This window comes from Xenopus laevis, chromosome 9_10S (genome assembly GCF_017654675.1).
Source record: "Xenopus laevis strain J_2021 chromosome 9_10S, Xenopus_laevis_v10.1, whole genome shotgun sequence".
Classification (NCBI taxonomy): domain Eukaryota; kingdom Metazoa; phylum Chordata; class Amphibia; order Anura; family Pipidae; genus Xenopus; species Xenopus laevis.
In genome coordinates, this window is record NC_054388.1 from 88,775,889 (window position 1) to 88,792,004 (window position 16,116).

Sequence of the window (16,116 nt, forward strand, 5' to 3'; positions counted from 1 at the left end):
TATTATATTTTGTGCTGGAATTTGTTTTTCATATCGTCCTGTACAAAAAGCACGTTTTACATCGAATACATGTGTAATAAATCAGGACAGAATGTTTTCTTATACATAGTAAATAGCTTTTGTAGGCATCCAAAGCAGGTCCATTATTAGCATTCCATGTGCGATCTTATGGTACAGTAAAAATACATACAAAAGCTCTTCTTAAGTTGAATCCCACCCTTACTGTCAGTGTCTGTTACACAGATCTTTGGCTGAATCTAATTTTAGAGGTGCAACAAAAATACTTCATATTAACATATTAATATAGTACCTAGCAAGAGCAGTCTGAAGTTCCTCTTCCTTTTTAGCTAATTGCAACTTAAGTTCTGCAATCTGTGCTTGTAGGTCTGCAATTTGTTCATTGAGGTCATTTCCTTCACCTTCAAGTTTCCTCTTTACCTTCTCCAGCTCTTGCCTTCCCTTTTCTTCTTTCTTGAGACGCACTGAAATACAAAGGGACAAATTCACTAACCGGCGAAAATTCACCAGCGCTGGCTTCACGCACATCGCAACACTTCGCTAGCGAAAGTACGATATGCAGTTTGAAGTTATGCTAGCGATCCCTAATATACGGCGTGCAGTTAAAGTACAATGGCTGTATATGCTGCAGCAACTACTTTACACTACACAAGGCCAGGGAACCTTAATAAAATGATATAAAGTTGTAATAATGCCCTACACATGTGCCCACAGTATAGTTTAGGTGCCATATGTTAGGAAATGTAGGGGGGAAGGAGGGTACCCAAAAAAATTATTTACGATCTTTTTCAGTCTATCACCCTTTAAATAGGAGAAAACACCAGGGTTTTTTGGGAACATTTTCAACTTTTTTGGACCAAGTCCTATCTACTGTATTGCACTTCGATTGGTCTGAGGTGGTGAAGGCAAGTCTGGCGATAGAGGTATCGTTCAGTAAAATAAAAAAAATTTGTGAATTAGCATAGTTACGTCCATTCGCCAGTTCCGAAAATTCACCGGCGTTAGAGTCCGAAGTTGCACCTGAGTCTATCTCCTTTGCTAGCGAATTTACCAGCACCCTTAGTAAATGGGCAAAGTGGCAAAATGAAGTAACGGTGGTGAATTTTCACCAGCTTTAGCCACTTCACCCTTTAGTAAATTTCCCCCCAACAGTCTGCTTAAAACTCTAATGTAGGGATGAACATTGCTCTCCTAAATACTTCTGGAAGGTTTGTGGTGAACACTTGCTTGATGTCTTAGATATTCTTGAAATTATGAATGATAAAGTAATGTTTGTATGTGTCCTTATCTTATTAGTTTAGGTATGTGGCTTCTCAAAGTGGGGCTTAAAGTGTCTAAATAAATTCAGTTGTAGCATTACAAAAAAGATCGTTTTAGTGTGCTCTCAAACTTACCTTCCAGTTCGGAAATCATAGATTCGTGTTTATTTTTTAACTTGGTCAGATTCTTTGCTTTTTCTTCTTCTTCTGCCAAATTTGTTGTTAGGTCATTCACTCTTTCTTCAAGGACTTTCTTTTCCTTTAAAGCCAAAGCCACATTTGATTATAAACAGTGGCATTGAGATTTCTTAGTAACATTTATAGTTTACCTCCAAGAATAACTGATAATATTAAAAGAATATAATATACATAGGGGCAGATGTATGAAGGGTCGAATATCGAGGGTTAATTAACCCTCGATATTCGACTAGGAACTAAAATCGTTCGACTTCGAATATCGAAGTGGAACGATTTAGCGCAAATCCTGCGATCGAACGATCGAAGGATTATTCCTTCGATCGAACGATTAAATCCTTCGAATTGAACGATTCGAAGGATTTTAATCCAACGATCGAAGGAATATCCTTCGATCAAAAAATCTCAGGCAAGCCTATGGGGACCTTCCCCATAGGCTAACATTGACTTCGGTAGCTTTTAGCTGCCGAAGTAGGGGGTCGAAGTTTTTCTTAAAGAGACAGTACTTCGACTATCGAATGGTCGAATAGTCGAACGATTTTTAGTTCGAATCGTTCGATTCGTAGTCGAAGGTCGAAGTAGCCCATTCGATGGTCGAAGTAGCCCAAAAAACACTTCGAAATTTGAAGTTTTTTTAATTCGAATCCTTCACTCGAGCTTCATGAATCGGCCCCATAGAATAAGTATGAAAAAGTTTAGCAACTTAATTGGCCAACAGTTAAGAACTAACATGCAATGGTGTTGTGCATTTTCCGCTATTAATATACTTTCTTCTAGAGCTAACCTTCATCCATCCAAATATTTAAAAGACTTTTCCATATTATGCAATCTGCTTAGAGGCATGCAAACAAAAATGAAGTTAGATGTGCTACACAAAGAGCAAGATAGTAAAATATCTGACTTTATGGGGATATTTTCTGTTGGAGATGAAAGATGTACAATCTAGCAACTGAGAAGCTGAAGAAATCTATATACATTTATACATTTCCCATGCAAGAGTTTTGGGGGGGAGGGGTGTTTACCTTTGTTAATTTGTTGTGCTGATCATCCATTACAAGGACATCATCTTCCAATTTCTTTATTTTTGCTTCCGCAGTTACTTTCTCCAGCTGCAGCTTTTGTCTTGCAGCCTCTTCTTCCTCAAGTTGTTCCTCAAGATCCTTAAAGATTTTTTAAGAATGAAATGGTATTTTTTTGGACTTTGTTGGTTCCTTAAAAATCACTGTTATATACATTTTACAATCATTTTACAAAATGTACTTGCAAGACCAAGACAATTGGAAAACAATCTAGGATGGCACACATGGAAAGCAATAATTCAATGGGTTACCAGTAATGGTAGGAAGTCTCACATAAGGTTGAGAAACTCTAAGCAATTTGCCTTCTAATTTTTTCTTGGCTTGCGTGCATTTCAGAATATATACAAAATTATGTGTTTTCATACACAGAGTTTATTGATCCTGACCAGAACACCCTGGAGGTTATTAATCAAAGGTCAAATTTTAGAGTTATGTGAATTTTTGTTAACCCTAATAAACTCAAATGTACTAACAACTCAAATGGGAGGTTATTTATGAAAAAACTCGAAAGTCTAAAATTCAATCAAATAGGAACAAATCAAAATTTTAAATCAAACTCAAATCGAGTTTTCCTCTGAAAAAACTTGCTAAACATTCGAATTAGAATACGAGGGTTTTAAACTCAAAATTGTGAGTTATGACCAAAAAATCAAATCGAAAATTTTAATTCAAATTGACCATTGAAACCTTAGCATATCTGCCCCCCCCCCATGTCTTTCCTTCTGCTATCACGTTTATTGAGGCCCAACTAACTATAAAATGCTTGTATTAAAGCTCTGTTGTTAGACATGAATAGGAGCACGCAGGATTTATCTAAAGCCACGTTATAATGGAAAAAATGACTATCTCGTATGGAACAAAAGTGATTTGGTACCTGCATCTGCTGCAATGTTTTTTTCTTTTCTGCTTGCAGCTGTTGTCCACGATCTTCTTCTTCTTCCAATCTGGCTTCCATTTCATGGAGGACCTCCTCCAGTTCTTGCTTTTTGGCTTGTAAACGTATGCGCATCTCTTCTGCCTCAGCGAACAGTTCAGTTTCAGCCTGAAGTTGCTCTTGGAGAAGAGTCTTCTCCTCAACCAACTAGCAGAAAGAAAATATCACTATATAACTTTAGCATTTAGTCAGGAGAAACATCATCATGTGTCATTTCAAAAATGGATCATCAATTATATAAATGATAAAAACAGGCACATAGCTTTGAAAGTGTACAGTATATTTTAAATGAAAACTATACCCTATTGCCTACTTCTAGAATAACTATTTGTCTCTGTATATTATTATTGTTATTGCTTATCCATGGAAGCCTTGTCCTATTGCTCTGATTGCTTAGTAAGTGGGATCCTAGCAACACTAGAAACAGGTGAAATCTCAAACTGGTAAGCCAAGGAACATAAATATAAATAAAACATGACGACCACGTGTAAATTGCTGTGCAATACCGATAATACAGTAAATAGTTAGGCTAACAAACTTTAAAATTGGACAATTCTTTTTCTTAAACCAAGGTCAAGAGATTATTTATTAAGATGTTAAAATTAAGATGTTGTAATGCACTTTTAGATGAACTTTCCTTGTCTGAGAAATCATGGCTGTTCACACTGACATGTGGCTCCCTTTGCAGACAACTTATGCCAGCAGGTTTTACTGAACATTTCTAGTAAAATATAGTGAATGTAAATCCAACTTAAATATTTTACTATATTAATGTAAATCCAACTTAAGTATTTCTGTCAGGTGTCTGTATTTACATACCTGAACATGTTTCATATGTATCTCCTTCAATTCAATCTCGGTTCTGAAGAATTTCTCATTCACTCTTTGTAGCTCTTCATCTTTGAGCTGCATTTCTTCTTCTTGTCGGGTTACTTGGAGGAGAGGCTTAACCTGTTGGAAAATGGCCATTAGCTGGATGACTGGGAAATCATGTCCATGGTACATTGAGTTATATTGGTTTATAGTTCAATTCTATTGGTGTGTCAAGGAAATATATACTTACTTTAGTAAACAGTCTCCACCACTGCCAGTTTCTGAGCTTCAAGTAAGCAGCGCAGTTCCTCTGGATGACTTTCATGGCAGTTAACTGCTGCAGCCTCTTTGCAAAGGCCCTGTATGTTAAATCAACAATTAACAGCGTATCTTTTTCTTCAAATATTTGTTTAAGAACTACAGAAACATGCGAAAGAAAATGAGAAAACATGCATGTACACACTGCAATCTAGAAAGTATTCTCTATAGACCCTAAAAAGGAGAATTAAAGGAACAATAACACCAAAAATGAAAGTCTATTTAAGTAACTAAAATATAATGCACTGATTGCACTGCACTGGTAAAACGCGTGTGTTTGCTGCAGAAACTCTACTTAACCTTGAAGCTTGTTTATATAAACTACAGTGGTCTTTCTGAAGCAACCACATCAGTTGTACCAGTGCAGGGCAAAAGTACATTATATTCTCATCCCTTTAAAGCACTTTCATTTTTTGGTGTTACTGTTCCTTTAAAAATGGATACTATTTTTTGATCACTAAGCATTCACGTACTTTCTCGCGAGGAAACCACGTGATTGGGCTTGGAAAGAAATAATAATATCTGTAATCTTCAAATCACGCTCTTCTTCTAGATGGGCCAGTACTCCAGTCCTGAAGAAAACTTTACTTTGACCAATTCTGTATAAATTTGTGTCAAGGTCCAATGATTTCATCTAGAAAAATAAAAACAAACAATATATATCACAATATACATAATGTGTAACGTCTCAGCTCATACACATACCTATCCAAATCTGCCCCTACTAATTACTCAGTTTCCCCCTCTGTCCATGAGTGTGCTTTAACCAATCACATTGCGTGAAGGGGGAACCCTTTGATAAACAAATGGAGATTAGTGAATGGTATAGGTGCATGACCAAAAAAAGGACATCGTAAATGTGATTACTGGATAAACTGCTTGTGAACATTGGAATTTTAGAATAAAAATGTCTAGTCTACTTTTCATGTATATCGTTATGTTCTCTTTTCCGAAGAAATAGAAAACGTTTAAACCTTTCATATGCATGGCAGCCTTTATATCCCTATAATTATGTGATGTAATAGTCTTGTAATTAGTCTCACTTACCATAAGCATGCAAGACTGTTTGCCATCCATGAAGCCTTTAGGGATAGCACCTGCTGCGAGGATTTCATACCTATAAGCAAAAGGAATATTATTTGTGAACAGAATGTCAAATGCATAATTTTCAGACTGATTTACTCAAAAGTTGTTCTGTAATGTAGAAATATATTATGCGGATTTTCCATATAAGGCCCCAGTACTAGTTATTAGGTCTGTTATAAAATCGTTAGTGTGACAGAAATATGGTATTTATGTTACATCTTCCCACCCCCTTGCCCATGTAATGTAATAGAAATGCCCTTCACTATATTATTGACCTGACATGTTTCATTGACTAATAAGCTATTGTGATACTAAGCTCTATAGTTAGTATAGGTATGGGTATATAGAATTTAATTAAAAGTAGGGAGGGGTGTATGAATGGATGCTGGGTTTTCATTTGAGGGGTTGAACTTGATGGACTTTGTCTTTTTTCAACCCAATTTAACTATGTAACTATGTAACTATGTAATAAAGGGGAAGTAGCACCCAAAAAATATGCATAATTGATCAGCGCTTACTATTGGAATTGACATAATTTCTTTTGTTGTTCTTAGTTTGTCATCAGCCTGAATGTGCTGCTGTACTCCCTGGCCAGTGCAGGGTTAAGTGAATAATGCAGGCAGCATCTCTGGATGCTTCTCTGAACATTTATCTAGCTCTTTACCAACTTGACTTTAAGGGGCAGATTTATCAAAGGTCAAATTTCGAAGTATATAAAAAAAACTTAGAAAAATGCATTAGAAGGTCCCCAAAGGCTAACATAGCACTTCGGCAGGTTTAATTTGGCGAACTATTGAAGTCGAAGTTTTTATAAAGAGACGGTACTTCGATTATCGATTATTCAAACTATTTTACTTCGAAAGGAATTCAAAGTAAATTCAAAGTCGTAGTATCCTATTCGATGGTCGAAGTATCCAAAAAATTACTTTGAATTTTGAATTTTTTTACTTCGAAAATTCCCTCGAATTCACTTCGAAACTTGATAAATCTGCCCTAAGTCTAACAGCAGATGAGAATCGAGAGAAAAGTGTAGAGAAGCATCCTTACCGCTGACGGAATTCCTGAAATACAATTCTGTTAGGGAATCCTTGGCGACAAATTCTGATGCCTTCCAAGACACCATTGCATCTCAGTTGTTCTAGCACAAGGTGGGCATCAAGCTTTCCTGCCTGAAAAATTATAACAGAAAATTACTTTGGGATAAAATCACTTAAAAACAATAATTTTTGAGTTAATGAGTTTCTGGCCAACAAATACTTTTGACCTGTGTTCCAGGTTTCTCTTTAATTAAAGATAATCTGCTCTAATGAATATTTACCACCATATATTGCAGCTCCTACCCAAATCTTGTCCAATAATGTTGCCAAAGACTCCAAATAGAAGCTGAAACACTAATGCTAATAAATATGCAAGTAAATCCTGGTTCACTAGAAATTGGAGTGCAAAACTCTTTACTGTTGCAATGTACCCTTGAGAAACCATGCATACACAGACAGACAGATAAATAAAATGTGTGCTAGGAGATTAATATTAATACATTTCAATTGCATATATATTGTTATTCTTGAGTAAGAACTTGGTGAAGCCATGAATGCAGCGGTCATTGCTCGTTTTAGGTAAGTATCTAACAAATATCACTAACGTAAATCAAAACCCTTTATAGTACATGATAAAGAGATTTGATCATTTTGACTGTACAGTAGCTGTCACGAAGAGACCAGGAAATACATAAAGTATTTGCAAAAGTAAAATGAACAGAGTTTGAAATTACCCGTTTTTCATGATTTGGGATAATGCAGCGGACAAAATTGGGGCTTGTGTTTCGCAGAGTTGTCATCAGTTTAGTAAGCTGCTCTTTATATAGTTGCCCAACAGTACGGAACATGCCCTTTTTAGTTTTTGAAGCACTTGGGAGAGAACTTTCTGTCATTTTTGTCATCTGATCCAATCCTACAATCCTATCAACTAAAACAAAAATAAATTCAGTATAATTCAGTATAACACTTTCTTAGTAACAAGAGGGATATATAAAAAGGCAATGTTGCATCACTCAAATGCAAGACTAGTGACTAATATACATTTTTATTTTTTACGTTCACTTATTTTTGTTCTGCCCTGACTTTTCAACTCTAGGGGGCAGATTTATCAAGGCTCGAAGTGAATTCGAGGGAATTTTTTGGGATACTTCAAATAGGATACTACAACTTCGAATTTACTTCGAATTCAATTCAAAGTAAAATAGTTCGAATATTTGAATATTCGATAATCGAAGTACTGTCTCTTCAAAAAAACTTTGACTTCAATACTTCAAATTAAACCTGCCAAAGTGCTATGTTAGCCTATGGGGACCTTCTACAGCAAGTTTTTTTGAAGTCTAAGTAAAATCGTTCGATCGTACGTTAAAATTGTTCGAATCGTTCGATGGAACGATTTTACTTCAACCGCAGAATACCCAAATTCGATGTAAAAAGTTGAATTGGATATTCAAAGTATTTAAATTCGATGGTCGAATTTTGAAGTATTTTTTACTTCGAAATTCGACCCTTGATAAATCTGCACCTATGCATCCACATTTTTTTTATAAATTAGAGCCAAAGAATATAACAGGAATTATTAGAATTTTGCACAGAATTTTGGATTATTAGGTATTTACACATGGATCCCTGCCAAAGTCACTCTCATAATGAAGAAAAGATTATTGAAAACATTACTGATCCATATATTTAAAATATAACAAAGACCTTTTCTTTCTTTGTTGTGTTGGGGCACATTTACTTAGCTCGAGTGAAGGATTAGAAGGAAAAATACTTTGAATTTCGAAGTATTTTTATGGCTATTTCGACCATCAAATTGCCTACTTCGACCTTCGACTACGACTTCGAAACTAACGATTCGAAATAAAAATCGTTCGACTATTCGACCATTCGATAGTCGAAGTACTGTCTCTTTAAAAAAAATTCGACCACCTACTTCGCCAATTAAAACCTACCAAGCACCAATGTTCGATTCAAAGGATTTAATGGTTCGATTGAACGATTTTTCCTTTGATCGAACGAATTGCAGTAAATCCTTCTACTTCGATATTCGAAGTCAAAGGATTTAACTTCGATGGTCGAATATCGAGGGTTAATTAACCCTCGATATTCGACCCATAGTAAATGTGCCCCTTAAACTATTTGCCAAATAATCACATTTTTGGGGTTATTTGGCATACCTATGTGTATTTCTCTGTAAGATTATAACATTATTTAAAGTTTACATTGAAATTAATATTACTTTTGCTAATTCAAATAAAAATGATAATCCACGGGATTGGTAAAAAAAAAAAGTTGGTTTCATGGCCTTATACTGTATGTAAAAATAAATATATAATTATGGTAATTTCCAGGATATGCAAAGATGGGTAACTTTATCACTATTTGGTTTACTGATTTGTGTAATATACAAATATGTGGACCAATTAATCCATGGTAAAAATAGTTTGTCTATGATGCTGCCTTACCATCTTTCCACAGGTCTGCAACAAATTTATCGGATGACTGGTTGAGGAGAGCTGTCACGTTGTCATTCAGTGGATCCATGTTTTTGGTAAGCCATGCAGTAGCATTATAATCCACCTGAACAGAACAGTAAATATGTGCATGAGGGAAGTATCTCATAGATAGATAGATAGATAGATAGATAGATAGATAGATAGATAGATAGATAGATAGATAGATATAGATATATATCGGTCATTTATCAAGTCTTGTAATAAATGATCCATCCAGTAAATAATATCTGTAAAGTCATGGCAAGTGTGTTTATAAAACTGAAAAGCAGCCTTCACAATAAACTTGTCTTTTTCTAATTTATAAACCCTTACACCATACCTTTCCTGCATAATGTAATAAGGTGAATATGGTTTTGTCCTTCAGTTGCTTTGTTTTTTGGAATTTAATGTGGTTTCCTTGCTCTTGTATTACTTTCTCCACAAAAGAGACGTCAGTGGCTTTAGGGAACCAACACTCTTCGTCCAAAAGTGCCAAGATGCCAGGTGGGTTAGTCTGAAAAGATATAAATGAAGTTAGCAGATTTTAGGCTTTTGGACTACTGGTAAACTCAATAGTGTATAAAGTATCTATTGTAAACTATAAGGATATTATAAATCACTGAGGACTCCAATGACCATATAAAAAGCACAAGCTTCTTATAAAGATCATGGAACTCCCAGGTGATTTCTAATATCCTCATATTTTACAACAGGGTGTACTATATCTATTATAATACGCAAGTTCAAGTGAGTTTTGCAACATAATATAAATCACTAAGCACAGATTATAACTGATGACATCACTAAGCACCGTTTATTAGTATATAATTTACAGGATATTCATGGCTCGTGTGTTATATTTTATACAATGATCTAATAAAAAAAGTGTCACATCCTTCGTGTGGACTTACAGGCCTTTCAATAAGCTCTATGCAAGGTTGCAGATCAAGACCAAAGTCGATGAAGTTCCATTCAATGCCTTCCCTTTTATATTCTTCTTGTTCCAGGATGAACATGGTGTGGTTGAAAAGCTGCTGAAGCTTTTCATTAGTGTAGTTGATACAGAGTTGCTCGAATGAGTTGACCTAAAATTATGCAAAAACATTACCATCGGTTGTGATACGTGGCATACACTGAAAGGCAAAACATATATGAATAATTTCTATGTCTGGAATTGTATTTCTCTGAAATACATTCATTTACAAAAGACTCTGCTAACATAAATAACAAACTTGTCTACCTTCCCAATTTAGACTTTTAGGGGCAAATTCACTAAGATTCGTAGTTTCGCCAGCACTACGCAAATTCACTAAAATCCAAAGTTGCGCTCAGGGGAAGCGTAAGGTTGCGAAGTTGCACTAGCGTTTATTCGCCAAGCAAAGCGAAGTTACTTTAGCGATGCTTAATTTGCATACGGCGCCAAATTCAAGTTACAATGGAGGTATATGTAGCATCACTACACAAGCCTGGGAAACCTTCAAAACAGCAAATACATTTTTTATTTTGCCCTACACATGTGCCCATGAGTTAGGAAATGTAGGGGGGAAGGAGGGTAACCCCAAATAAAAATTCGATCTTTTTCAGCCTATCACCCATAAAAAAGAAAAAACGCCAGCGTTTTTTGGGACTTAGAAAAATTTTTAACTTTTTTTGAAGCAATCCCTATCTACTCTATTGCACTTCGCCTGGTTTGAGGTGGTGAAGGAAGTCTGGCGTAAAAGGTAACGTTCAGAAAAATGTGCGCGTCAGTGAATTTGGGTAGTTACGTCCGTTGCGCAAATTCGCCAGGCGTAAGGGTGCAAATTAACACTAGCGAATTTACGCCAGTGTCCGTTAGTGAATCGGCGAATTAACGCTAGCGTTAGGCGCTTCGTCCTTTAGTGAATTTGCCCCTTAGAATTTGTGTGACCACTATACAAATCTGTATATGCACATTATTTTTCCTAACCCTGAACATTTTTGGTACGCTGTAACCCGTCTTTGCATGCAGCGGATGTGCCAAAGAATTCAATAGTAACAAACTAATTTACTTACTTCAAAAATTTCAAAGCCTGCAATATCAAGGATACCAAGGAAAGAGGCTCCTTGTCTTTTGGTTTTGTCCAAAGCCTTGTTCACTCTGTTGAGCAGCCACAGGAAAAGTCTTTCATATGTTGCTTTAGCTAAGGCTTCAATAGCAAAATCAGCCTGCACGGAAAAAGAAAGTAACAAAAATTATAAGATTCAAATGGTAATGTTCCCTTAATGTAACTTTATGTTTCTTTGACAAATTCCGAGCACTCACAAGCAATGCAGTCTGATAAATAGTTCATTTTGTTGAAAAATACAACTAATTCTCCCCTTCACTCATCTCCCAGGATTCAGCTTATAAACTAAGTGAGAATGACTTACTTGTTCTTTTGTTTGTGCTTTCTGCACAAAGTCACGTCCCACCTTAATACGGGGAGTGAGCATGCATCGTGTGAAATCGGTCACATTGATTCCAGCAAGGTGGCACACTTTCTGGGCAGCTGGGGAAAAAAAAGACATATTTGTAAGCTAGCTAGAAAATCTCCTACCTGGCTCGCAGTGTCCACTGAGGCCTGGAGTATATCAGCCTTGAATTAATGTCTGTGTTCCTAGGGAATGTGAATGTAAAATTCACATTATAACTGACCTACCCTCAGTGTTTTCTTCTAAAGGTCATTTTGCAGAATCAATTGCAATGGTGCGTAATGAAAAACAGTGAGCTTTTCGGATTTATTGTATTATTCATAATGCAGTATGATATCCAGCAATATATATATATATATATATATATATATATATATATATTCAATGGTTTTAGAATATGTATTGGATTTTCTCAAGATATATGAACATACACTATGCCCCCAAATAAATAAAATCAAATATGTCAATTTTTTTTAATATAAGAATTTTTATGGGTCATTTGTGCATGTGAAAGGGGGATCATTGTTGCTACAAGCTGCCATTTTGATCTAAGTTTAATCAGATCAATGTGGTGTTGCATATATGTATGCTAGGTTTTGAAACATTAAACATAATCATATTTGAGATAAGTAATTAACAGTATAAACAAACTTTCCACATTTGATTTGACAAATTCAGTTTTCTTCCTTATCCAATAAAATCTGACTAATAAAAAGTTTGAATATAGTATGACTTTCTTGATTAATACTTTTGAGTTGCGGGTTATTGTAAGCATAATAAAAAAAGATAACGGCTTCCTTTTAGTGTGATTATGTTGCCTTATTTAGAGACATACCAGTGTCATCTGGCATAGATGCTTGATCGGTGTTCCTTTCTTTCTTGAAGACAATGTTGCCAAGTTGGAGAACAGATGAAACTACCTTCATCATTGCTATTGAAATAAGAAGAAATGAGTGATGTCTATAATAACACATCTGATATGTACAGTAAGTACATCGTTTAGATTCTGTTGGACTTAACCCCCATTTGGGATTATTTGTTTGTCATGTCATGTATCAAACGTGTGATGTGTTGAGTGTTTAGATAGCTGTGGATTTTTTAAGCTTTTCAAACATACTGGCCAACAAGTTCTGCTTGTATCATCTGAACGTATCATTAAATGCTTCACTGTGCTCTTTAAATGCTGTGTGTTTGCAAACTTCCATCTAAATAAAAACAGCTGAGATTGTAACCAGGCACCATCCAATGTCTAGAACTGGAACTGCTTTAATTAAACTGGGAGTTTAGAGCTGCTGGTCTACAATGCCAGGAATGCCACAATTTGGATAAAACAATTTATAATGATCAGGCATGCCTTTCTTGCTATTTTGAACCAACACTAGTGTATTAATATACTATACCAAGCATGCTTTGAAGGTTTACTGGGGGGTATACACATCTGCAATATCAGAGACACCTGCTGATTGGTCTGGCGGCAAAATTCTTTATTGAAAGCATTAATTCTTGCAATATAAAAAAGCCAGTTATGAAACTAAGGATGAGTACTTTAAATTCACATGATTAATGTAATTAGTCTATTAAGATACTTCAAAGAACACTGACTGGCTACAATTTAAAGCACTGCTAGCCTCTTTTTTCCCAGATATTTGGTTAGTTGCAAGACTTCAGAACTGCTGACCCTTTGTTTAAACCACTGAATGAAAGAGATTTGTACAGAGAATTACTGTAAACTTCTAAACCCAAAACTGAGTAGCTTCAAATTCCCCCCAAACCCTTACAGCAGGGGTCACCAACCTTTTTTTACCCATTAGCCAGATTCAAAAATAAAAAGATTTGGGGAGCAACACAGGCATGCAAAAAAATTCTGAGGTGTCAAATTAGGGCTGTGATTGGCTATTTGGTAGCCACTTTGTGGAACTGGCAGCCTACAGGAGGCTCTGTTTGGCAGTGCACCTGGTTTTTATGCAACCAAAACTTGTCCACAAGCCTGGAATTCAAAAATAAGCATCTGCTTTGAGGTCACTGAGAACAACATCCAAAGAGTTGGTAAACAACATGTTGCTGGTTGGGGATTACTGCCTTACAGGAATCATGGGTATTGCCCAATAAGGAAAACACATATAAAATGTCTACAACATGTACATATTACATAGAGAGTGTCAAGTCAACTTGTCTTATAAAGTGGCACCACAGCCAGTCAGAACCAGACTGGTCCATCAAACTGCTTTCTTCTCTATTCTCCTTGGCTGTTGTTGCAAATGCAAATGATGCAGTACAGGCTGTGCAGCTGGAGAATTGCAGGTCACACAGAACACTTTAAGTGGCTTTTATAGATCCTGTCTAGGGCTTATCTATAATTATTTTAATATAAACTGGTTGGACTGAGAACATGCACTTGGCTAATTAACCTACTAGGCTGGATTTTAGTGCTATACGATATCCCCAATACCAAAATAAATATTGGTTCCTACTACCATTGCCAACATTTTGCCTTCATAAAAAATGGAAACAGGGTTCCTAATGGAAAATTGACTTACAAAGCTGTTCATCTTCTGTGAATCCCATGATGCCCATGGCTTCCAAGGTTTCCTGGAACATGTCACCATCATCTTGTGCAGGAACAGGTACATAGCCAAGGGATAAAAATGTATAATTTCCAAAACCTTCAAGCAATAACTCCTCTGAAAACATGGACAGAAAATGCATTGGTCAATGAATGTAAAAGAAACTTAAAAGACATTTACCACTTATAGAGTGGCACACAAATAGAGTGGCACATATTCACTAGTGGTCATCAATATGTATGTAGAGCAGAGTATTTCTTGCATTAGGTGAGTTATTCCTAAGCTGAAGCAACTCAGTTAACGTTGTTGTCTAATTAAATTGTGTTATCTGAGACAAACAATATGGCTGTTTTCAGTGATATTCATAAATACAACACAATTTTGACTGGGTTTTTTATAAAGTATTTTGACGCTATGGGATGCATTAAAGCACTAGCTCACCCTTGCTATGAGTGCCAGAGTTGGAACTAAGAACTTGTTCAATCTAGTTACAAGACGACATAAGTTGTGTCTCACTTACCTCTCCAAGCAGGCTTGGCACCCTGAATCAAATAATAAAATATGTGGAAAGTCCTTTCATCTCTTGCTTGTCGGATGCAACGAGATTTTTCAAGCAAATCTATTTTGTTGCTAAAGAGGCAAACATGTCTATATATATATGACTTCTTTTGATCAGAAAGCTTATGTTGATATAAAAATGATGTGCTAAACTCCACCAGCCCTTATATGGATAGTATGTTTTAGATTTGGACATTTGCAAAAACTATTCCACTTTAATTAATATTGGTGTATTAAAAGTGAGATTTATTATTTCCTAGTGTGGTTCAGATTTAGCCCAGTGATAATAACATATGTTAGCTCTTGGGATGTGATAGGGCTCATTAACTAACATGCTCCTGTTCATTTTTCACACCTTAATATTATCTAACTTTATCTACCTATGCAGTTCAGTTTTTTTTTCACACACCAATTTTCTTTCTTGAAAGTATTAGTTTGCATTTTGCTGAATCCAAATGGCTGTAGCCAGGCAAGTCATGCAATTTATAGATATGAATTGCAGTAGAGTTATTGAATAGGTAAATATTAATATCCCAGCAACTCATAATGGTTGTGGTAAGGTAGTAAATGGAACAGAAGAATATTTTTATAATTAGGGTATCCATTGACCTACGAAACTGGGGTTTGTACTTTACAGTCATTGGAGTTCAATAGCAGCTCATTTTGGTCTTTTCTGGACCAATAATTTTGAAATCCAATAATAAATAAAATAATTAAACAAACCAATGAATATTGTCTCTCTCTTTTGCAGATAATTGTTTTAACCAGCTCAGGCCTTAAAGTAGACTGCTTGGGATTGTAAAGAATTCTAGGGATCAGAGAGACTTTCCTTGAATAGGAGAAAGCAATGAGAAACAGTAGTATCTGCATCATAGCCATGATGGTATTTTAATTATGATGATGTAGACTACAGCGGGTGACACTTCATTGTTTTATTTAAGTGATTTCAATTGTTTGGGTCCCTGCCTGTCCAATGTTCCTGTCCAAGGACATTATTTTAGAAAGCTAAAGCCACAGATATTTTCAATGATAAATCAATAATGAAAAGGCGGTGAGCACTGATTGACTGATGGCTGCCCAGGTTTGTTAATGACGTTGCTCTATTGTTCTCTGAAAAGGATACAGGTTTCAATGTTTGCACCAACAATATAGCCCGTCACATCAAAGTTGATACGGATAAATTTACCCTAAGATAAAAATAAAATTGCTTACATTCAACAGCATCAGTGATGTTTATTAGAGCTACATACTAAATTTACTAATAATAACAGTTATATTTTTCTATAAGCTTCAGTAAAAACAATCAACCACACAGCAGTAAATAAAT

The 16,116-nt window shown here is 35.6% G+C and overlaps 1 protein-coding gene across 3 annotated transcripts in view; it reads right to left on the reverse strand.

Annotated features, from left to right (window-relative positions):
• myh11.S (myosin heavy chain 11 S homeolog) overlaps positions 1 to 16,116 on the reverse strand; it is a 60,666-nt gene that overhangs the window by 15,223 nt on the left and 29,327 nt on the right. For all 3 annotated transcript variants that reach the window (XM_018239109.2, XM_041579282.1, XM_041579283.1), the window contains 19 exons: positions 15,913 to 15,976; positions 14,752 to 14,850; positions 14,205 to 14,348; positions 12,503 to 12,598; positions 11,626 to 11,744; positions 11,269 to 11,421; positions 10,146 to 10,319; positions 9,575 to 9,748; positions 9,205 to 9,319; positions 7,474 to 7,667; positions 6,750 to 6,871; positions 5,664 to 5,733; positions 5,090 to 5,250; positions 4,549 to 4,657; positions 4,305 to 4,436; positions 3,426 to 3,632; positions 2,495 to 2,632; positions 1,413 to 1,536; positions 311 to 482 (listed from right to left, as the gene is read on the reverse strand). In XM_018239109.2, coding sequence (XP_018094598.1) covers positions 311 to 482; positions 1,413 to 1,536; positions 2,495 to 2,632; positions 3,426 to 3,632; positions 4,305 to 4,436; positions 4,549 to 4,657; positions 5,090 to 5,250; positions 5,664 to 5,733; positions 6,750 to 6,871; positions 7,474 to 7,667; positions 9,205 to 9,319; positions 9,575 to 9,748; positions 10,146 to 10,319; positions 11,269 to 11,421; positions 11,626 to 11,744; positions 12,503 to 12,598; positions 14,205 to 14,348; positions 14,752 to 14,850; positions 15,913 to 15,976 — 2,567 coding nt within the window. The remainder of the gene's footprint in view (positions 1 to 310; positions 483 to 1,412; positions 1,537 to 2,494; positions 2,633 to 3,425; positions 3,633 to 4,304; positions 4,437 to 4,548; positions 4,658 to 5,089; positions 5,251 to 5,663; positions 5,734 to 6,749; positions 6,872 to 7,473; positions 7,668 to 9,204; positions 9,320 to 9,574; positions 9,749 to 10,145; positions 10,320 to 11,268; positions 11,422 to 11,625; positions 11,745 to 12,502; positions 12,599 to 14,204; positions 14,349 to 14,751; positions 14,851 to 15,912; positions 15,977 to 16,116) is intronic.